The sequence below is a fragment of the Electrophorus electricus genome, unplaced genomic scaffold (assembly GCF_041902795.1).
Source record: "Electrophorus electricus isolate QZ-2024a unplaced genomic scaffold, ASM4190279v1 Scaffold70, whole genome shotgun sequence".
NCBI classification, from domain to species: Eukaryota; Metazoa; Chordata; class Actinopteri; order Gymnotiformes; family Gymnotidae; genus Electrophorus; species Electrophorus electricus.
Genome location: NW_027658787.1, coordinates 49,860 through 73,021, shown reverse-complemented (window position 1 = coordinate 73,021; position 23,162 = coordinate 49,860). Strand labels below are relative to the sequence as shown.

General features: G+C 41.4%; 1 protein-coding gene across 3 annotated transcripts in view; it reads left to right on the top strand.

The window, feature by feature from the left end:
- Window positions 1-3,048: 3,048 nt before the first annotated feature.
- Window positions 3,049-23,162, top strand: part of LOC145656500 (carbohydrate sulfotransferase 15-like) — a 59,652-nt gene continuing 39,538 nt past the window's right edge. For all 3 annotated transcript variants that reach the window (XM_081709692.1, XM_081709690.1, XM_081709693.1), the window contains exon 1: window positions 3,049-3,638. In XM_081709692.1, coding sequence (XP_081565818.1) covers window positions 3,636-3,638 — 3 coding nt within the window. In that variant the 5' untranslated portion in view covers window positions 3,049-3,635. The remainder of the gene's footprint in view (window positions 3,639-23,162) is intronic.

The following is a 23,162-nucleotide window of genomic DNA, read 5'->3' as shown; positions in this document are numbered from 1 at the left end:
ATTAGATATTTATGTTAATGAGCAGTTAAACCTAATAAAGTGGCTGGTGAGTGTATGTTTTATTTAAAAAAAGTGATCCTACAAGGTTAAGAGTAAAATGATTTGTTTAACCTAGCACACTCATAAAAGTAATATGTCTAAGGGAGACATCATTAGGACACGCTGCTCCAGACATGCATGAGGGCAGCTGGAGGCAAGACAGCCTCATCAGGCCAGGGGAGTGCAACTGCAGGGGGTGGCTTGCAGCTCATTAGACATCCACGCAAGTTTTCACCCCATACTGCGTTCCAACACCTAGGCGAGTAAGTCACTCTGTTCCCATGGAAACATCCCAGGTATTCTGCACACGTTAGGTGCTGCCTCTGGTCAGAACAGAAGACTTGTATATAAGAAAGAGAAGAGGGTAGATACAGGGGCAGAATTCCTTAGATACAGCATTCAAATCCAATGTACTGTAGTGGAGTTTAGGTATAGTGTTATTGTGAACTATTCTTAATATCTTGTGGGTTTGTGTTTCTGCAGTGGGTTACCAAAGCATTCCCACACAGGTCTTCTTTAAGGGCCCATAGCGAGTGCCTCCAGCCTTGGTCTGCTTGTTAAAAGACTCAGATGGCGAGAGTAGAATGTTGGCTGAGAGGAGGAGCAGCTGGTGTAAAGAGAAAGCATGTTCCGAATGATGAGAAATGAGCCAAAAAGAACACACACACACACACGCTCTTGCACACTTACAAAATTTGCCACACATTTTTAATTCCCCTCTATGCCAACTACAGTAGAGGTTTGTTTATGTTTATGTTATATGTCCATGACTACTGTCCACACAGTGCCTTAGTGTCTCAAACAAGTCCCTTACAGGCAGGCAGGTGAGAAGTAATAGTGCAGGACTGATTTTTTACTATTTATATTTGACTTGGTAACCAGCAGGTAAACACAGTGCCATTGGCATTGTACCTAAGATGTTGTTAAAGATGTTGTTACTATAGACCTTGAGTTAAGAACATCTTTCTATTAAAAAAATACCCTCACTTGAAGCCTACAGAACTTATTATACTGCGATAATTGATCTGAGGCAATCCTGTTACTTATTTTATTTATTCTTGTCCAAGAACACAAAGCCCTGAATTTCAATGGTCTCAAGACATAAATAAATAAACATTAGATAAAACAGTTACATTCAAACACACTCAGACTCATGGTTAAATATCTAAAATGTCCCAGTCTAACTCTCCATCCAGCTTTATGAGACTTTATTTAAGCTTTATGAGACTGATCTTATTCTCCCAATGATAACAGGTCCTACTTACTTTCATTATGTTTCAGCAGTGTTATTGCATGCAGTGTCCTTTATTGTGCATTATGGAGTCCCGTGAAGCTAAGAAATCCAGAAAAGCTCAAATGAGTATTGATTTTCAGTTTATGGCTTCACTGCTCACAAACTTAATTAATGACTCGGTGAATACATAGTGGAGCCGTAGGACATGGTTGAGAGTTAAACACTCATGATTTATTGGTCATGCTGAAATGTGGAGATACTTTATAGTTCCGTTTATATTGGAAATAAAAAGATGTCTTTTTCGGCAGAAGAACTTTTTTATTCTGGTTTTGCCCCTGAACTGGGCCTTTGATAAAAAGGAGCAAGTGTTTTTGGCAAGATTTCCTTATGTGATACTTGCATATGATGCACTTCACAGTGAAGCAGAGCCCTAGCATCATAGCATCTTCGTGGCCTGTGCTGCTATAATCAGTGCCATGTCAGCTTCTGCAATCTATTACTTCAGCTGGTCTATGCTTAACGATCCTGCCTCTGTTTCAGTCAGTCAGTGCTGCTTCTGTTAGCTCTACTTCAGTCAGTGCTTATGCATTTAACAAACTATGGTTGTTGCAAGATTATTCATCATGGTCCTATTCAGATACCCATGCTGTCGTACAGCTGAAATGAAGCGAAATGCAAACTAAAATTGGGACTCTCTCATGCCTTTATCAAAAGGTGAACATTTTTCTGAAATGTTGGTTTTGATTAAATGTGTGGCATGGTCTCTTTGGAAGATAGTCACTGCAGAGTTGGAAAACAATCTAGGGAGTCAACGATTCTCTCACTGTCACTATATTCCTTCAGTGCATTCTGTAAATATTCGGGCATTGACACAGATTTTGTTGTTCTGATCTGAAATAAAATAACAAAATAACTGAGAAGTCAGCTTTAATTTCAGATTGTTTTGCAACTGTCCTATTTAAGCGACATTTTGTGAAATTTAAACCTAAAACGTCCTATACTGCAGTTTGGACTTTTATCTAATCATGTCGTAGAACCACTGTCCCAGAGAGAATTCTACTGTGAGACTGGGTAGAGGAAATTGTTGTCAAGTAATATCACCGACCTTCTGATTCCGTGTTCTTTTGTGTGTGTGTGTGTGTGTGTGTGTGTGTGTGTGTGTGTGTGTGTAAAACAAGACAAAATTTAAACCTCTTTATTATCAGGTTTACTAATGCACTACTGCGAAGTTCTCACTTTCGTATCATCGTTGCCTACATATTAGCCATATGACTTACAGGAGGCAGTTAGTCGCAGGGACATTGCTGATTTTCTTCTGTTAGACTATGTGGGTTTACTGCTACTAAGAGGAAAGAGTATATGTGACATTACTTTTACATTTAGCCTTTTGGATCAGGCGCCGCTTGAGAAATGAGTAAGAGGGAGGATGTGAAACGAAGTAAAATTATCTTTGCTTGAATCAAACCTGCATTCACAAATTTTGACTCTAATAATCGTTCACCGTCTGTACAGAACATTCCATGCAGGTTATTTCTAAGTTAATAAGATAATAACGTAACGACAGTCACATTTAAAACGGTGTAGGGTATATGATCGTGCTCAAAATATTGATATTAATACTTTTCTATTCGTTTTTTCTCGCCAAATTAAATGTGTGAATGTGTTTGTAAAGGAAACGCGGATTTATAGAGTAGGGTGTGAACGTCCTGGCAGAGAAAAAACAGCAATGTGCGTAACTATCTGTATTGTCATCTGCACATCCCCCCTGCCGCCACCCCCTCCTGTAAGCTCGCTGTTTCGAGTTGTTAAATCACGTTAAATACAATTGACGGGCCTTCGAAGGCTTTTCTCTTCGCGCTGTTTTGTTTCCATAAATAACCCTACCTAGACATTGATTTCTTTTGGCTATACCAACTCAAGTCCTCAAGGTACTTTTTCACGAAAGCGAAACTTGCAGTTAAAAGAAAACATCGAGATCTTCAAAACGAAGGTGGACTCGTAAGGAAATCGTAGCTATAAAATAGCAATAGATAAATCTTTTGAAGTCGAATAATTTCCTAAGTATAACTGAAGCGGTTTAGAAAGAGCCAATCGTTCGCGAACGACCCATCACAGGAGACCCTCGGACGGAAACAAGGCAGCGTTGTCATAACGTTCGCGCAAAGACGCAAATGTTACTGAACGTTTCACTTCTCGCGCTGTACCGGCATTCTAATAACTGATTGCGTGGAGTGGATTTTCTCGGTCGACAATCTTCCAGCTAGTACCAGTTCTCCAACAGGATCGAAAATCAATTCAGGGGAAGACTTGTAAATGGAAGTTCGTACTGACTCCCTTTGGACAATTAAGACTTCATCAGTTCATGGTAAGCTGCATCTGCCATATATTTCTACGATCTACTGTTTCACGATGACTTACGGTTTCCATTGTATTTCCATTTAACAGCTACTAGTCTGCATCCGATTATCTGTCTATTCCCGAGGTTTAACCCTGGGTTTGCCTCTATAACGACCGCTTTGAGGTGAAAGGTTCTGCTGCCGGTTTGAATGGCAATACTATGCATTCAGATATTCCCGTCCACTCTTGTACTCGCCACTTTCCAATGCATTGTATCCTAAAAGGCGTAAGTGGTCATCCAGCGTAAAGCCGCTTTTTTGCCGTTAACCTATTGCGAAACTGCTTACCGAGTCATAGACTACTGTACTGTTTCGTTTATCAAAAAGACTACACAAGGGAGTTTTAAACGTTTAATAAAGCAGAATTTTGATCAAGACATATAATCTCTTGTTATTTTGATCTACAAGTCTGAAGTTGTTTCAGTTTATCTGTGAGGGCATATACAGTACGGGCAACTCTGCTGTGCTTATTAGGCACGCGCTGACAAAAGTTAAATTTAAGCGCGAACACAGGCTCCAGTTTTTATTATATTACGTTTTTTCTTATATACATTCTATCACGTATTTTCATGCCATGAGTACATGCTGTGATGGTGCCTCTGTAAAGTTACTGTGCAGCCTGTTTACTTAGTAAGTATATGTACGTTTTATAAAGGTAAGGTTTGTAATATTTTGGATGTGCAGCTATACACTTTTGGATTAGGCAAAAGTATCACCTATTCAATATTTAAGTCACCTAACTTACAGTCTAGAGATTAATACTCGAAATGGGGAAAATCAAACAAAGAAAAAAATGAGCTGAGTGTTGACAGCTTTAAAACTGTAAATGAAGAATTTCGTTAAAACGGCCCCTGCTGCCTGTACATATGGAAAACAAATATTGTGTCTGCGCATTTGCTGCAACCCCCCCCCATACCCTATTAGATAGCGCATGCTCTTGAAGTGTTTTGCAATGACTTGCCAATTAAAGCAGTTCCTCATTAGGTTTTGATGCTGACAAACTCTGTCCCATCCAACTTTGTGTTTTATACCAGCTCTACACTTCCACCTAGTCCAGCACAAACGAATGAACTTCCAATTTCTTACCAAGCTCTACATGAAATGAACTAGATATGTTAGGTCCTAAATTGGATACCATACATTGCCCATGCTTGTGTTTTCTGTGAGCCAACACACCTTATTTTACCCATTAAATGTTTAAAAATGACCTATAAGTTGTGTTAAAGAGAAAAGACTAAACCTTGTAGTACAATGGTCCACCAGGGCTTGATTGTGACACCAGAAATTACACAATATACATTATATATCTCTATAGGCAAACATTTACAGTGGAATTACCCATAGTGAAGAGCTCATTGATTTTAAACGTGGTACATATAAATACAGAACATTATGTACATTACAGCAGTTAAATTAGCAATAGTGCAAATCCAGTGAATATGTGCAATAAAGTTCTGAAAGGGTATGTGGTGCATGTGGTGCTTGTCTGGGGGTTGTGAGAAGTGTTTTTGTTTAGGAGCACCGTGGTTGTGAAAAGTATGTTTAGCAGGACTGTGGTTGTGAGAAATGTGTTCAGGAGGACTGTAATTGTTGGAAGTGTGTTTAGGAGAACTGTGGTTGTGAGAAGTGTGTTTAGCAGGGCTGTGGTTGTAAGAAGTGAGTGGGCCGCAGAGTGCTGCGTCATGTAGCATTTGCAATGCCAAGTGTTGGCTGGATTGGTGTAAAGCATGCCGCCACTGCACTCTGAAGCAATTGAAACTGGAATGATGAATCATGCTGGTGGATGCCATGAGAATGCTACCTACTGGAATGCATAGTACCAACAGTAAAATTTTGTGGGATAATGGTCTATTTTTTAAGGTTTGAACTACACTTTAGTTCCAGTGAAGGGTAATGTTAGTCCTTCAGCATATGAAGGCATTTTTGACAATTTTATGCTTTCAACTTTGGGGCAATAGTTTGGGGAAGGTCTTTTCCTCTTCCAGCATTACTGTGCCCCTGCCCACAAAACGAAGTCCATAAAGACATGGTTTAAGAAGTCTAATGTGGTGGATCTCCAAAGGCTTGCACAAAGCCATGGCTTCAGTCTTACTGAACACCTTTGGCATGAATTGAAATGTCAGTTGTGAGTCAGGAGTTCCACAAATGCTCTTATGACTGAATGGGCCCAATTCCTCAGGCATAGTTCACACTAACATAGGTAGATTGGAAATTACATCTGTCTTCATGGGTTTTGCCCATGAATCCACATTAAAATGTTTTCACCACCACCATCTTTTCAAATACGCACTAAAAAGTCTGTGATTCTGAAAATAGAGCTTGGGAATTTCAGTGTGGATAAGGGAAAATGTATCTTCTAGAAAACACTGACAAAGTTGCTATCTGACCTCCACAGTTCCAAAATGGTGGAACCTGTTGTCATGCTTGCTGCAATAGGTATTTTAATTTCGTGTTTAGCTGATTGACTTTATCTGTCCAGGAAAAGAAGTTATCTTTCCTCACCATTTTGTCTAAATGTTTCCTGCTGTGTTGCACGTGACTTTGTAAACAAAGTAAAGTAGCTAAAAAGAAATATAAGTCATAGGTCTGTGTGACAAGAAAGAGGCAGGTTGCAAGTGCGAGTCAAGATCATGTTTAAACAAAAAACATTTAATAAAAACAAAAGCAAAAATGAGAACAAGAGACATAAATACGAACAAGGAACAAACGTCACGAATATATGCCTGAACGGCAACACAGATACTACATTAAATGATTTCTAACAAGGACAACTAGGGAGCCAAACAAAAGGATATTTATAAAAGGAGTCAAATGGGTAAGAAACAAGAAACAGGTGTAGTGAGGAAGGTGGTTAACGTGGTGACGAAATGTGGGAAACATGGAAGCAACACAAGTACATGGAGACACGTAAAACAGAACAAAGCACAAACAAAATACCATGTGGACAGTCCATCACATGGATGGATAAGTTGTGGAGGGGAGCATGACAGTGAGGCACACGCGCATGCTCACCAATCACCATTTCCATTGTTTTTAAGTTTGATTGTAGATGGGGAACGTCTGGAAAATGGACTGAAAATGCTAGTGTAGCCAACACACAAAAACAGTGTTTTTCAATTTACTCCTATTAGTGTGGACTAGGCCTCAGAGACACTCCCAACATCTTATGCAAAGCCTTCCCAGAAGAGTGGAGACGTATAGCTGCAAACAGGATGCAACTCCTTATTAATTCCCATCGCTTTGCAATGGGATATGCAACAAGCTCATAAGTGTGACTCTGTAACCATGAGGGGAAACACAGAAAGAGGACACATATGCAGACACAATTGAAGACAGTGTTCCACCTATCAACACTTTAACTCATGCACATACGCACATACTCACACACAACACCTTGAAGAGTTTTGCATACATGTACTCTTTTGTATATTCTATTTTTGTATATAAAAGGTCAATATGGACATGTATTTCCATATGGCTTGGGTGTTGGTGTGTAATAGAGGTGCCACATTTAATTTCTAGGTGCCATTTTATCTTATTCCTGTTTAGAAAGTCCTTATTCCTCACTTTTTATTTATTTTGGCCAAAATAGGGCATGAAGGGTTATATAATTAGAACATAACTTTTTTTGAGACAGTATTAGCTACATTCCTGTTACTCCTGGTGTATCTGCTTTCCTCATTCGAGTGGTTTGTAGTGGCTTGCTTAAAATGGCTTTATAGAGAAATGAGTCAGAGACAATGTGGGAGGTCAGCCTCAGTCCCGACTTCTCAGCGGGTCCATTTGTAACCCGAAGAGACACACTCGACCAACTCTGGAATTAGATAAGGAGAGCTCAAAAGCTGTTTCAAAATGATCATGAACAAGAGGAAAACTGACCTTAATGCAATATATAAACAAACAGACATGCTTTTTCTCTCACACTGGATAAATTGCACTCTCTGGATAAGAGCTTAATAGCTGGAACAGGAAACTTCACATGCAGTCAACGAGTGATGGCTTGACTGAGATCGAAAAGAAGGTTCAATTTATGGAACAAAAAGTGGACAAACTGGAAAGAGACTGTGGTATACAGTTGAAACTAGAAATGCAGGAATTGGGATAAACAACGGTTGATTGACTTATGAGGAGAGACGTTCAGCTAAAAAGTAGGATAGTCACACAAATCCACAACCTCTGATGAGTTGGAAACCAGAAACATGTCTAATGCCTCCACCACCTCTGCCACCAGAAATCACAGTCGGGTGAGACAAATCACCCTACTGAAGGATGTACAATTACAAGTACATTTGTATGAGCTGGCACAGCTAATGACTGGTGATTATGCAGAGAAAAGGTACATTCATGGGTGGACTTAATTGGGTGGACTTCATATGTTCCTGTCTGGAGGCAGAAGTTGGAAAGTGGATCCAAGAAAGGAGAAAAGGAACACAAAAACCCATTTAAACTTTCACCTTTTGGTACATGTCTGAAATGGAGATGTTCTATATCAGAGAAGCAAATTGTACAGGCAGTTGTACATGAACTGCAGTTCTCACCTTGCTAGTTAGGTTAGAGTTGGAACAAAGAAAGAGACTTGTCAGAAGGTAATTGGAGTTAGGTTAACATGTGTCTTCCACAACACTAGGGTTAGGGAGCATCCCAAGGCCAGTCACATGATCCCTCCAAAAAGCCTGAATAAGTTCACGGTCCAGCATGTGACGGGAGGGGACTGAGGATTGTTGCTCGGGCCCGCATCCCTCCCAGTCCACACAAATACTGGACACCACCATGAACCTGCCGGACGTCCAAGAGACGCTTGACCGTGTACGCCAGTGCACCGTCCACTATGCACGGACCCGGCAGGTTGGAGCGGCCCACCGAACACAATACGGGCTTAAGGCGAGACACGTTGAAAGTGGGGTGGATCTGCAATAACGGGGGAAGGGCAAGGCGATAAGAAACAGGGTTTATGCGGCAAAGGACCTTGAATGGCCTGATGTAGCGAGGAGCAAGTTTGCGGGGCTTCCCACACAAAGGCAGGTCGTTGGCCGATAGCCAAACACGCTGTCCAGACCGATAAGTCGGCACTGGTTGCCATCTATTGTCGGCATGTTTTTAAGCAGCAGCAGCAGCAACAGATAAAAGAGCCCAGTGTGCCCTTCGCCAGGCTAAGCGGCAGTGCCTGACTGTCTGCTCAGCAGACCAAACACCCACGTTGGCTTCTTGGTTGGGAACCATAGGTGGAGCACACCCAAACTGGCACTAAAATGATTACATGCTTAAGGAGGAGTGCCACGGGGTGTTGTGGGCAAACTCTGCCCATAATAGGTGCTCAGACCAAGACAATGGACAAGAAGAGGCCAGACAGCGGCGAGTGCGCTCGAAGTACTGGTTAACCCTTTCAGTCTGGCCATCTGATTGGGGATGGAAGCCAGAGGACAAGCTGGCTTCTGTGCCTAACAACTGACAGAAGGCCTCCCAAAACCGACTAGTGAATTGAGGCCCACGGTCTGACACGATGTTGCAAGGCAGCCCAAGAAGACGGACCACCTGTGTAAGCAATAATTTAGCTGTCTCCTTCGCAGATGGCAGTTTTGGCAGTGCAAAGGATTGGCCAGCCTTGAAGAACCTGTCCACAACCACCAAAATCACTGTGTTGCCCCTTGATGGGGGCAGCCCTGTAATAAAGTTGAGTGACAGGTGAGACCAAGGGCGTGAAGGCACAGCCAGGGGGTGCAACAGACCAGCGGGCCTTGTCCTGGGGTCCTTGAACTGAGCACAGGTGCGACAGGAGTTCACAAATGCTCGGACGTCGGGTTCCATGCAGGGCCACCATAACCGCTGATGGAAAAACTCAAGCGTCCGTGTGACTCCTGGGTGCGCCGAAAAGGGGGATGCAGGTCCCCATTTGAGGACCTGAGCTCTAACTGCCTTAGGTACATACAACCGCCCCAGAGGGCCTCCACCTGGGTGTGGTTCAGCAAGAAGGGCCTGACGTACTGCCTTCTCAACCCCCCACTGGATTGGCGCTATGATGTGGGCCCTGGGAATAAAGGTCAAGGGCGGAGCAGAAGAAGACAAGGATTCCCACTGGCAGGAGAGGGCATCTGGTTTAATGTTCTCAGTGCCCAGCCGGTATGATAATGTATAATCAAACTGGGCAAAGAACAGTCCCCATCTGGCCTGGCACAGATTAAGTCGCTTGGCCTGCTGTATGTAAGCCAAGTTCTTGTGGTCCGTCCAGACCAGGAAGAGGTGTTTTGCCCCCTACAGCCAGTGCCTCTGCTCCTTGAGCGCAAGCTTGACCACCAGGAATTCATTGTCACCACGTTGTAGTTGCTTTCTGCCGGGGACCAAAGCCGAGAGAAGTAGGTGCAGGGATGCAGTTTTTTGTCCTCGCTGCATCGCTGGGACAGAACTTCACCAACACCCACCTCAGATGTGTCCACCTCAATGATAAATGGAAGCTCTGTATCAGGGAGCCAAAGAATAGGAGCCGTGTTTACATGGCGCTTTAGTTCTTCGAATGCCTGCTGGGCTTCGGTGGACCAGCAGAACCGACCAGACATCTTCCTGGTCAACGTGGTCAGTGGGTGGGGCTGCAACCATGCTAAAGTTCTTCACGAACCTATGGTAAAAGTTTGGACCAGACGCAGCGAGGTGGGTCTAGGCCAGTTCTCCACAGCCTGTACTTTGGCAGGGTCCAGGCATAATGCATTGTGGGAGACAACAAATCCCAAAAAGATGGTTTGCACATGGAATGTGGACTTCTCCAGCTTGATGAAGAGGTGGTTCTCGAGCAGGAGCTGGAGATCAAAATGGGCTTATATAGAGCTAGCCTAGCTGTTGGGCATCAAGCCTGATTAGTGGTGTGCCTGACTCAAGGCCTCCCTCTGGTGGTTGGAAATGGGCCCATATGCCCGTTCTGGTGATATTTTGAAGGTTTCTGTAATACAAGTCTATTAGCAAAATGACAGGAAATCTGAACAATGATATTGATGATTTTCACTATGGGGACAGGCCTATATCAGCCTGTTCCTTTAAGAGTTCTGAAGAAGGGTCTATGCATTATTAGTAAAATGTCACTATGTAACATATTATGGTACATTAGCTAGCCAACTTTAAATGGTGATGACAAGTGAGGGGGAGTGGATTTTTCCACCAATTTTGGTCATATCCATTTCCCACCCATCAGGTAAGTCTCCCCTGTCACACAGCTGCGAACCAGGGAGGGCAAGGGCTGTCACATGCCACATCTTTCCCCAAGATGCAGCTCATTCAACATAAGGGGTTGGATTAACATGCTCAGAGGATTGGACACCCATGATTGGACAGTGCTGCTATAAAATATGCTGAAAATATATTGGGCCATTACTGCTAGAAGATTAGCATTACCACCAAGATTATTGATCTCAGCATTCAAAAGAGCAGGATTCCTGAGCACTAATTAAGGAAACCAGAAAGAACAACAACTCACTATCAATAGTTTCGCTGGACCTCACCAAGGCTTATCCCATTGTTTCTCATAAATCTCATCAAAAAGGCACTAAAGTACTATCAAGTGCTATATGATGTGAACCTGGTAATGCACCACATGGAGATGCTGAAGATGCCTTTTACTGTTAAAATTTTTCCAAAAGGTGGCAGAAACTGGAAAAAGGCATCATGGCTGGATGCACAATGCCTATGTCCCTTTTTACAACTACTATGAATCTGTTACTGAAAGCAAGGGAGATGGCATGCAGGGGCCCAAAGGATGATGCAAGGCATCCAGCATGTAGGGACTTCATGGATGATATGGTTGTAATGACATTATCCATTGCAGGGACCCAATGGGATCTGATCGCTTTGGAGTGCATGACTAATTTGGCAAGGATGAAATCTAACATTAGAAAATCAAGGGGTTTATACATCCAAAAGGGGAAACTAATAAAGAACATATTTGTTATCTAGAATGACCAGATTCTCATTATCCAAGATAAATCAATCAGATGCCTGGGGGAGCTTACTGAAAGTCTGTTGTATCATACAAGATGTTAAAGGCAATCAACAACAGCCAACTCCTGGGGAGATTCAAAGTGTGGAGCTTTCAGTATGGAATTATACCCAGGCTCCACTGGGTATACAAGCAAAGCAGTCCTTCTCTACTAGCCCCACACCTTCAGCAGTACGAGCACAACGCTCCAACTGACCTAAGTACACCAACACTTGGCTCTCATTATCTGTTCCTCAGCTGTTAGTTATTTATCAGTCCATCATCTTATCCTGCAACACTGCACTTCGCCACATGCTCTTGCGCCATTGTTTTATCATTCTGCAATCTGGTTAATTCCTATTTCTGCGTTTCATTGTGGGGTACATGTATTTAGTGTTTTAGTACTCTTTTATGGCTAGTTAGCCACGCGGTGTCTTTTTTGTATACTTTCGTTTTGCATTCATGTTCTAGTTAACTGTGTTCTCTCTTTTGTTTCTGTAGGTTTTACTGCTTGTCCATTCTCCGTGTTATCCATTAAACTTGGTAAAGCATTCATCCTTATTTGCTTGTCTTAGGTTAGTTTAGCAAGCTAGTCATCACTAACCGTGTGCTCTCTAGACATTTTAATTCAGGTTCAAGTCATAAACTTGAGGCTGGGAAGATAGTGTAGCATAAACTTGAGGCTGGGAAGATAGTGTGATGAGAATGCACAATAACACCAACGCTAACAGTGGAAGTGATCTCACAGTCATGATCAAACAAGGACACAAATTCTGGGAAAAACTCAGCAAAATAATTGGCCAATGTTAGTGAATGCCTTCAGGTCAAGGACCTGTCAGCAACTCTGAAAAGTGACACCAGTGTTTATTCTAGTCTTAGCTCCAGCTTTGTCACTCTCCCTTGCTGGCTTACTTTAGTTCTACATTTCTTTGCTTTGATCACGGGTGAAGCCGCAGAAGACAACTGGCTCTCCATATTCAGCAAAATTGCTTTCAGTCACTAACTTTAAGCACTGTGAGCCCCCATTAATCTTACTCAGGTAACCAGCCTATCAAGCCGGGCATTCTTTTCAAGCTTGTGCATGTGCCAACAACATGTAAAGATGCGTGGGAAAAGCTACCAAATCTGACATGACAGCTCTGACTTTTGAATAAATATTTCATGCTTTACAGGGTAACTTGCAGCAGCAAAAGGACAGATATTTTTCCCTTATCACTCAGTAAGGCAACCTGTTTTCAATTTTAAACAACCAAATATGACATAGTGCAGCTTTAAGAAAACCAAACTCTTGTTCAGACAGGATTTTTAGCTTGTTTACATGATTAAGTGTTTTGTTATAGTCTTCTCAAGACATTTTGAAAACTCTGGTAGAACTGCTTAGGTGATAGTTGCTGAATAGTCTAGGGTCTCCTGTTATGGCAGCTTTACTGCCATTTAGAATGACACCTGACTCCAAAGATTTTGACAGGATACTATATCTTTTCTAATGAAGTGACTGTATGCATATATACACCTTTTTATTGGTATCCATTATCAAACTGGGGAACTGTCCCAAAACATTTCATACTACTTATTATTAATTTTTAGGGACTTGCAAAGATTGTATGTGATATGTGTTCATTTACTAGTGTTCTACCAATGAGGGTAAAATGCTTAACAATAACAAATTACACCACTTATAATCCTTTATGCCAAACAAACAATAAAAAAAAGAAAAACCACGCCTACCAGTTGGTAAAGGGAATCAAAGGTTTCTAAAGTTATCTACAGTTATTAAGATACATAGCATGCATTATTCATTTCTATCAGAGATAATTTAAGCATTTTCTTCATTCATTCCCATCCCATCAAGTTTTTCTGGTTTTAATTATAATGGTTCTAATATGTATTGACTTAATTTGCCCATTTTGTTTGAAAGCAATACTTCTTGCCCAACCTTGTGATTGAAGGTGAAAAGACATAAGGTTTTTCTTTGTAAAGCTAAATTATGTAAGAAACATCTCATGGATGCACTGGGACGCATCATCAATGATGTAACCTGGAGTTGTCGGATGTTTTGGGTCTCTCAACATCAGAAACCCTCGCCCAGGGGACCCAGCCAGGGTTGATTAAGCCCCAACTTGCATCCCAGCAGCTACCCATGGATCAGCCCTTTTGTGCCAAAGCCATCTTGTGGCTTTCTCTGCGGTTCAGTTGCAGATTGTATGGCCCTCTTCTTAGCCATTCCTAAGATGCCCACTCAACTGAGAGCTCTGCAGAGGGAGCAACCTGCAAAGTCTCCATAGCCCACTTCTGTGGGCTCATAACCTGTCCTCCAGCTTCTGCCTCTGCACATCTCCAACAGTACATGATACTTGGCACGTTTCCTCTCGTTGGCTTCCTCCTTGCGCTCTTCCCAGGACACTGTAAGTTCCACCATGATCAGTTGTTTCAAAGCTGCAGAGGTGATGATCATGTCTGGGCGGAGTGATGTTTCAGCTATGTGCTGAGGGAACTTCAGCTCCCTTCCCAGATCAACCTGGAGTTGCCAGTCAGAGGCTATATGGAGGAGGCCTGTTGTTGTTCTGGGTCATGCCTGAGGTTTATCTCCCGCTTTGATAAAGGTGATTATCTTCTTTTGGGCGTGATTGTGTTTGCTGGTGCTGATGGCTAGGGCTATGCTCTCAGCAACTTGGCAGAGCATCGTAAACCACCTGCACTAGGAACCAGTCATGATGGAAGTCTGCCTGCATGATGTTTGACCAGGAAATCCTGCGCTGCAGTGTGCTCTCCCACCTAGTCCATGCTCTCTGTTGCCGGAATCCCACTGCCCTGCTGACTCGCTCTTCCTCCACACCTGCTCGGATCTCTTCCTGGAGTAGATGGTGTCTCTCCTTGCCCTGGGCTTTGCTGACCTGGGTCTTTGGGAAATAACCCAAGCCCGCTCTGCCCATCGCCAAACTACCAACCAGTGCATTTTGTCTGACGCGAGACTCTGCCACCTCCACTTCCTTTTCAGCCTGCCATTTCCTTCCTGTCCTCACCTCAATGCCGGCTGATGAAACTTTAAATGTTTATTTTTACCTCCAAATATGCAGACTATTCCTGAATTGACATCAACTTGAACTGAAGGTTTCCAAATATCTGAATTGCTTTCATAACTGGTTGATGACATGTCATGGTTAACATCTCCAGGGCAGGGGAGGAGTTAGAAGTAGTACGTGGTTAGGTGCATGTAAGCACACATAAGCGATTATGTCCCATCTAGTGTTCTCAATTTTGTATTGATTGGTCATTTGGACAACAGGTAAGCTTTACAAATAATCATTTTCATTTTATGATTTATCAGTAGAATTAACAATTAACTTTTTTTTTATATACACCTCGGAAAAAATGCAGAGATCCAATCTTGGTCACATCGGTGGCAGGTTTGGCCATGATGCTAACCTATGTTTAACATGTAAAGACCTGACATGAAATATTCTAATGTGGGCACTGAAAAGATCTTATGTGACAATGGATATCACAATACCAGAGATCTGGTAGTCAGTACCAATACTGTTGAAATTCTGTGGTTCTTGATACTAATTTCAATACCATGACAAACTGCAAACCAATAAAATGAATGTATTTCAACATGAACCCCTTAAAAAAACAACCCAGAACATTTTAGTTAAAAAAGTGGGACAGAACCTTCAAGTAAAAAAAGACTACTGTTATTTAAAACAAAACAATAATAAGACCAAGGTATTTTTTTATGGTTTTGTAGCATTTCTACTGCAGTCCCCAGCTGTCTGAAATCTGAAAAAAATGCAAATAAATATAAATAGTGTAGGTGTAGGTTAATAAAAACCCAGTGGCATGTAGCCTTCAAGTATTAAAAAGGAACAATACCATGCTTAAATAAAAAACAATTAAAAACTCATTCAAACCTGTTATTGCACAGCATTTCAACTGTGGTATCTGGTCATGACACTAAAAATAAACAGGTAAACAGTTTGATTAGAATAAGAAGACCACTGACCCAGTTCCTAGTATCCAGCATTGACATATAACTTAAAAAAAAACTTTCTTTGCCAACTTAAGTTTCTGTAAATAGCACTAACTTATCAGTGTTGTCTAGGGTTAATCTCAACCATTTTGAGGTAACAATAAACACCTGATTTGGTAAAGATTTGGCAATCTGGTGAAGGCAGATATGTTTTTACTAAGCCTTCACAGTGTTGCAGATGTGTCGCCAGTCCTGATAGCTTTGTTGACTGCAAGGTGCAGATTGTGGTCAAAATACCAATATTATTGATATAATATGTATTCATCTTTGAATCCATGTGTAGGTATCCTTTGAAAGCTTTTTTATTACTGGGAGCACTGTCTGTTGTGATGCCTGTTATTATTGAAATGTCAAATTCCATTCATATTCAGTCTTCTCATTAAAAGCCTCAGTAAGTTGTGTGTTCTCAAACACCCCAAATGTCATGAGTGCATCTCCCTTGACTTAGTTATGTACTGCATAATAATAAACATGAAGGTGTCTGCATCTCTGCTTGTTCACAGATCAGTTGTGCAGGCATAGAATGGTTTCTCTCTGAAATGCCAGGTTATGTGTTCTCTAGTTTCATTGTAGGTTTTGGAGATCTCTATGTACATAAAATAATTTCTACTATCTGGGGTTGAATTATTCAAGCATTTGAATTCATTTTTTCCCACAGTGTAAATGGAAACCTGATCCATGCATATAAATTCAGCAACTGTCCTATCCAGTTTCCTTGCTTCATGTGAGTTGTCATATTTTCTGTGCCTCTGAAAAGCTTCAGATATGGTTGGCTGTGTGTGTGTGTTGTCTACTTTGTGCTCGTCTCTCCTCCTCAGCATCCTCAGGCTGATACTGTGAAAAGACAATTAGGAGATTTCAGTTGTTATGTATAGCTCAAAGAAAACCAAAGAGACTGCAGCACACCCAGTAAGCTAACATGAATGAACACACCACTATATATTGATAAGCTGAGTGGTAATGTCAGTAGCCTACTAATGTTAGGCTATGATAATAACAATCTCATGTTATTAGCTATAACTATGTTAGTCTAAACAAGCTAATGTTGCCTTTGTGAATGTTGAGTGTGGAGAATTGCTATAACAGATGCAGCTGTCACAATTCACAAATAACAGTAACATTTCAAGATATGACGGTTTTTGATGACATGTTAATATAAATTTACTACTGTTACTTGTTCACCATAAACTCTGTGTATAGATCTCAATGCCTGTCCTTGATAAGTTTGAGGTGTTTCTTCTTTTTTTTCAAAATGTTCTGGGACACTGTTTGCATACTGGCCTTTGCTTGTTAGTAATTGGTCCCTAGTCAAGCACAAAATATGTCCATAAACAAAATTTGGGGTGTGTTTTTTTCCACAATTTGCAGCACACTTATTGCTCCACCTACCCTTGCTGACACATATTTCTACATGTTTGTTAAATTGTTACCTTCCTCCTTCATCCCATTGCATTTGATGTTAGACTACACTAGTAGGGTTATTATGCTGTCCTTACCAGATCCAGAGAAATCGCAATCTCCAGAACTTATGATGGCTACGGTACTTTTGGTTCCTTTGGTGCCATGGGAAAGGAGTACCATCTTGTTTTCAGAATTTTGGACTTGGTATAGAAGTATCAAAAGTATTTTACAATCTTTTGTATTGTGAAAATAGTAGGCCCACTTTTAACATAGTCAGGATTTTGGTAAAGATTATTATAACAGATTATTGTTGAGAATTATATGGTTGTTTATATTTTGTTTATTGCTAAGTTAGCAGAGAACTAGTTAGAGGACTGACTTTCCTTGTGAAGGTAGTATGCTTGTGTATGTAGGGAATGTGTGTGTGGGAGATACAGGACTGTATACCACTACAGAGAGGTGTGTGTGTGTTTGTGTACATACTTTTTTTTTGCTACAAATCTTTGAAAACAAATAAGATCAAACAGTTTAATTATTAATCATTAATCATTACTTCATTTTTTTAGGAACGCAAAGTATTGCTTCCCTAAAGAGGCATCATGTCACAAGATCTGGTTACAGTTGACCTAAAGAATTGCTCAAATTTGACAGAAAGTGTAGCTCTCAAAATCTCACATCACCAGAGGTAAATAACAACACGCTATATTTACTCTGTTGCATTTGCTTACGTAACATTCTGAACAAACTGTACTTTTAAGTGTTATTTTAAAAGATGGTTCTTTATACTCTTACTTGAGTACATTTGCACTGCAGCTTTCCAAACTGCACCACTGGTTAGGTTTCCCTTTCTCTACATTTTGTTTAGAGGAGTGCTGCTATGCTAACAGATATTCCTTATAAGAGATCTTCCATGCAAAATCCACTGTGTATTTGTACTGGTTTCAAATCAGACCTACATGGATAAATAGCACATCAAAATGAATCAAAGTGAATCGTTTGCATTCTTATATTCATCTACTTTTCCTTCAGTTACATCAAATTTAATTCAACACACATTTTATGCATTTTTGAACTCCTGGTGTCCTCATAAATTGGACTGTTAAGTGATCCCTAAAGATTACCCCTGAGTGTCACTGCATTGCTTGAGTAAGTAAGCCAACTGGATAACAGACCAGCAGCAAACAGTGAATGGAAAAGATTTTCCGCATGGGATGAAAGATAAAATTGATGAAAAATAGCTGTATTTTCCTTAAAGTTATTAATGAAATCAGTTAATCATGAATCCAATTATGTCATCAGTATTCTGATGGATAAACAATGGCGAGCTAGCTAAATGTATAGTAAAATATGATCCAGTTATGTCATCAGTAGTAATATGTTGTAATCCAATGATGTTGTTGATATTCTGATAGATAAACAATGGCTAGCGAGCTATACTTAAACTTAGTATATGTGTCTGATAGATAAACAGTGGCTAGCTAGCTATATATAAACTTAATACATACAACAAAAAGTAACAAATGCAGCAGCTGAACAAAGTCATGACATTCAGTATGCTTCATGCTGAGGGAATCTTTCAAGAGACATTTTCTGCTGTTATAATGTTTAAGCTTTGTTAATGACTGTATAAATTGACAATTCTTTCAACCTCCTACAGGTGCTGTTGCTTAGATAAGCAATGTGTCCAGCCGGTCTCACTAACCATTCACCCAATTTCAATGTAAATATCATGAAAAGTAAAATGTCTAATTACCTTGAGCAACTCCAAGTTATTCCCCCAATTTATGCTAATCACAAAGTGATTTGTTACACATACATGTGCAATAATTAGCTGATATCAAAAATCGCATGTAGCCAGCTACAACACATTGGGTCATTAAACACCAATGACAATTTCTTACTGCACTTACATCTCCCAGCCAATAAGGCTGAAGGTGTCCCTGCCAAGATTAAAAGCAGTCATGTTGGAACAAATAACGTAAAGGACAAAGGAATCAATTTATGTGATTCCATTAGCGATATGTTATGGATGCAGACATGTTGGCATAACGTGGGACTGCATTTATTTAACCTATATGAGTAGATCCAAATGTCATTCTTTTATCTTTATTCACAGTAAGATGCTGAAATTCTGAATCTGTTGTCAGATAGCAAGAAATTGAGCAAAACATTTTTATTCATATAGTGAATAAATGTGATCATGTAGCTTTGGTGTTAACTTGAGTATGCTTTTCAGTTTTAGATCATTGTAATATTTTGGTTTCACCATAGTGTGGTCCCTGAATTCAGATTTTATGTTGGATCTATATTTTGTGATATGCAGACAGAAATATTGACCTCAGATTTTAAAAAGAGCTTTCTTATTTCAGAAGTATAGTATTAGATTATTTGAGTATTAGGCTTAGTGCTTGCCATTGTGTTGCAGTGCACAGAGGTCAAATTCCATCTCTTGCTCTGATAATCTGGATTTTTAGACTGCATTCCATTAATGGGAAACTGCGATGACTATAACTTGGTCTTTCTTTTAACTCATCCCATGATTTGTTTTAAGTGTTTGGTATGAAGATGGTGGAGACCAGCAGGTTTTGGCAACCCTCCCCATTCTAGTGAGGGTCACTGTCCTACTCTGATGTAGTCTGCACACTACTGACACTGTCCTGCTTCTTTAATAGACCATTCAGTGCTTCATCATCACTTTCTCTCTGTTTACTATATTGTGTTGTATTATGGAGCAGAACCTGTGTGTGTGTGTTTTAATAAAGGGTGTCAGAATTTAAGCAGCAAGGCATGCTGAAGTCAGACATGTCACACAGCACTGTCCCAGACCACTCTGTCTCCTTTTCTTCTTTCCACTCCTCTCTCTCTGTCTGTTCTAAATAAGCTCTTAGAGACTCAGGAAATGGCTTATATGTAGAGTCAGACATGGCAATTCTAGGTGATCTACATGGGCACATTCTCAAGATGAGTATATCACAATGGCAAGGTTAAATAGATTTTGTATTTTATTATTGTAAGCATCATTTACAGTCATTGAGGTCCTGCTCAGTTATACCAGGAGGATTTTTGACTGCTGAGTAGTAGGAGTGGGTTTTATTAATTCCATTAAACAAAAGACTACATATTGGCATTTTAATCTCAGATTGATTAATTACATCCATTTTACATGTTTTAGTTATTAGTGAGAAGTTGAGATCCAAAAAAATCAAATTTGAATCTCTGTAGCAGTAGTGGGAAAGGTACAAAAATGAAAGTGTTGGATTCAGTACACTCCCAATTTCAAAAGGGCATTACTCAGACATCTAAAAAACTTGAAACTAAAAGGAAGTTCAGTGGGGTCCACAGGAGATCAGGACCAGGTCCATGCACTCATAACTAAGGATGTGGGATTAGCACATTTATTGGGGCTGAGGACACAAGGTGGCTGTGATGAGATCAAGCCTTTAGATTTTTGTCTGAAGGAAGTGCACCATTAAAGTTTGATACCTTTGATTAAAGACTACCCCAAAAAAAAAATAAAATAAAAAAAATAAATAATAATTCACTCATCTTTGCTCATCTGAAGTTTAGGAGCTCAGGGATTGGTCAGCTTTCAGGAGAAGGTCAGTGGAGTCATTTTCAGGGCTCTGCACTAGTGAGATTGAACAGGCTTGCTTCAGGTGCCTCCTGAGGTGAATGAGGAACTGGAACAGAAAACATGCTTGGGTTACATGAGGCATTGTAAAGCATGGCAAATGGGAAGGTTACAGGCACTGATGGTACTGCCTGTAGGCCCTTGCAAGTCTTTTAGTTAGGGTGGACTTACTAGTAGTATCTAGGTCTTGTGTAACATTGAGCGGTAAGGAGGCGGCACCGGAACAGCAGACAGAAACTGGGGCAACAGGAGAAGAACCAGACACAGAAACCGGGGAAACAGGAGTGACAGGCAAAGAAGCAGGAACGGACATGGAAACAGAACCAGACTGAGGACGAAAGAAGTGCCGGGAGGGAGGACGAGGATTACAAGCACAAAACAGACCAGGCTAGGGACAGGAACAGAAAAAGGGAGACACAGGAACTGGAATGGTCACTGAAACAGGCACAGAACACAACAGGAACCAAAACAAAACCAGGCAACAGAGAAGGCAAAAACAAATGGGGCAGTAGGAGCCACAGGAGAGCTTTGAGGAGTGACCAGGGGTACAGGCCTGGCAGGAGGCACGGGGACTTGTGGAGTGGTTTCTTCCAGAACAGGAACTGGTGGGTCCAAGGGTGCGGCTGCGATGATCAGCAGCGGCAGGTCTGGGGGTTCCAGAGGCAGGGCTGCGGCCATCAGCGGTGGCGGCAGGTCTGGAGCTGCGGCAGAGGAAGTCAATGGCAGCGGGTCTCAGGGGTCCAGAGGCGAGGCTGCAGGAACAGACCTGGTAACAGGTCGGACAGCATCAACTAGACCGGGAACAGGGACGGAACTGGTGGCATCCACTATGCCGGGAACAGGAACCAGATCAGGACGCGTGGCGTCTCACACTGGGAACAGGACCAAGCTGGGTGGCTTGCGGGATAGCCACAGATACTGGTGGGGTGACCCTGGAGGAAAACACGGATACAAAACCCTCTCAGTGGCTCCCAGAGCACGCACAGGCTATGGGGAGCTCACATTTGCGCTTGAGAACCCATTTCTAGGCACTCGGTTGGTAATCTGCGCATTCACTTTGCCTACTCACATCTTGCGCTGCAGGCCACTCCTCCCTGCAGCATTGGTCAAGATGGGTAGACTCTTGGCACTTACCTTGGATCTCATCAAAATAAACATGATCCTGCTTTTTCCAGGAACAACAAGATGACCGTGTACCCACAGCACCAGGGGATTTGCCATCTCGGGTTTGGCGGCAAGACGCAACAAACTCAGACTATGTAGAAACAGCTGGAGTTTCGCCCCAGCGAAACCACCTCCCAGAGTCTCGCAGACACACGTGCTGAGAGGAGCAAGATTTATTAGGGACAAACCCAAAATCAGAGTCATTTATACAGTCCAGGGTCACAGAGCCAACACAGTGAGTACGAGGAAACATTACAAAACAAAAACACATGAAGGCAAACCAGGCTATAACTAAGGCAAGGGAACACTCAGGACTAGGGAACACAAAGGCACAGAATACAAAGAACCAACCATCAAACCTGCAAACAATGAACCACAACAACAAAGGCACACAGCAGGGTTTAAATACATGAACTAGAAAGGAGGGACAGGTGTACGCAATCAAACAATGTGAGGACAAAACGAAACTATGGAACGGAACAAAACACAAAGACATGGAAAACACGGAACATGGAAAGGACTGATCGTGACATCTTGCCTGAGGATAACTACTAATGAGCTGCCGGAGAGCAGTTCTTACCATATTGCCCAAAAAAGGAGACCTCACTGATTTGAAGAACCAGAGGTCAGTAAGTCTACACATAGATCAGGGCTACCGTGGCAAACTGAACATAAATGAACTTTCCCCATGTGCTGAAGGAATGGCAACAAACTGCTCACTAGGTCAAAGAGACAATCACACATTAGACCTTTACTGAAATCACTCCACTGGCTTCCTTTTTTGGTAGATTCCAATTTAAGATTCTTACTATTACATATGGTACATTACATGGTCAAGCCTTTGTCTATTGTCAGACTCTTTGCTCATGTACCATCTCGCTTTCTTAAATCAGGTGTGCTAGGTCTCTTATATGTTCCACGTACTCGTCTAAAGACTGATGGAGATCGAGCATTTGTAGTGGTAGCACCTAAACTGTGGAATGCTTTTCCTACTTCTATGAGGTTTCCAGTCTCTGTTGATTCTTTTAAAGAGCAGCCAAAGATGCATATTTTTAAACAAGTCTTTGAGCAACTCTATTGCACCGGGGTTGTATGTTTATTAATATTTGCTGCTTTACTGCTGTATTGTGGTTTATTGTTATATCTTATCGTTTGTCCTACTTGTGGTTTTACTGTCTTTCTGTAATCGGAGTTTGTAAAGCACTTTGTGACTTACACTTCCCTGTACTGGCTACTGCAGGAGATGGTTGTCCGTGGGTCATGATGGACTGTCTCAGCAGATGGGCTGCCTAAATTATCTCAGCAGATGT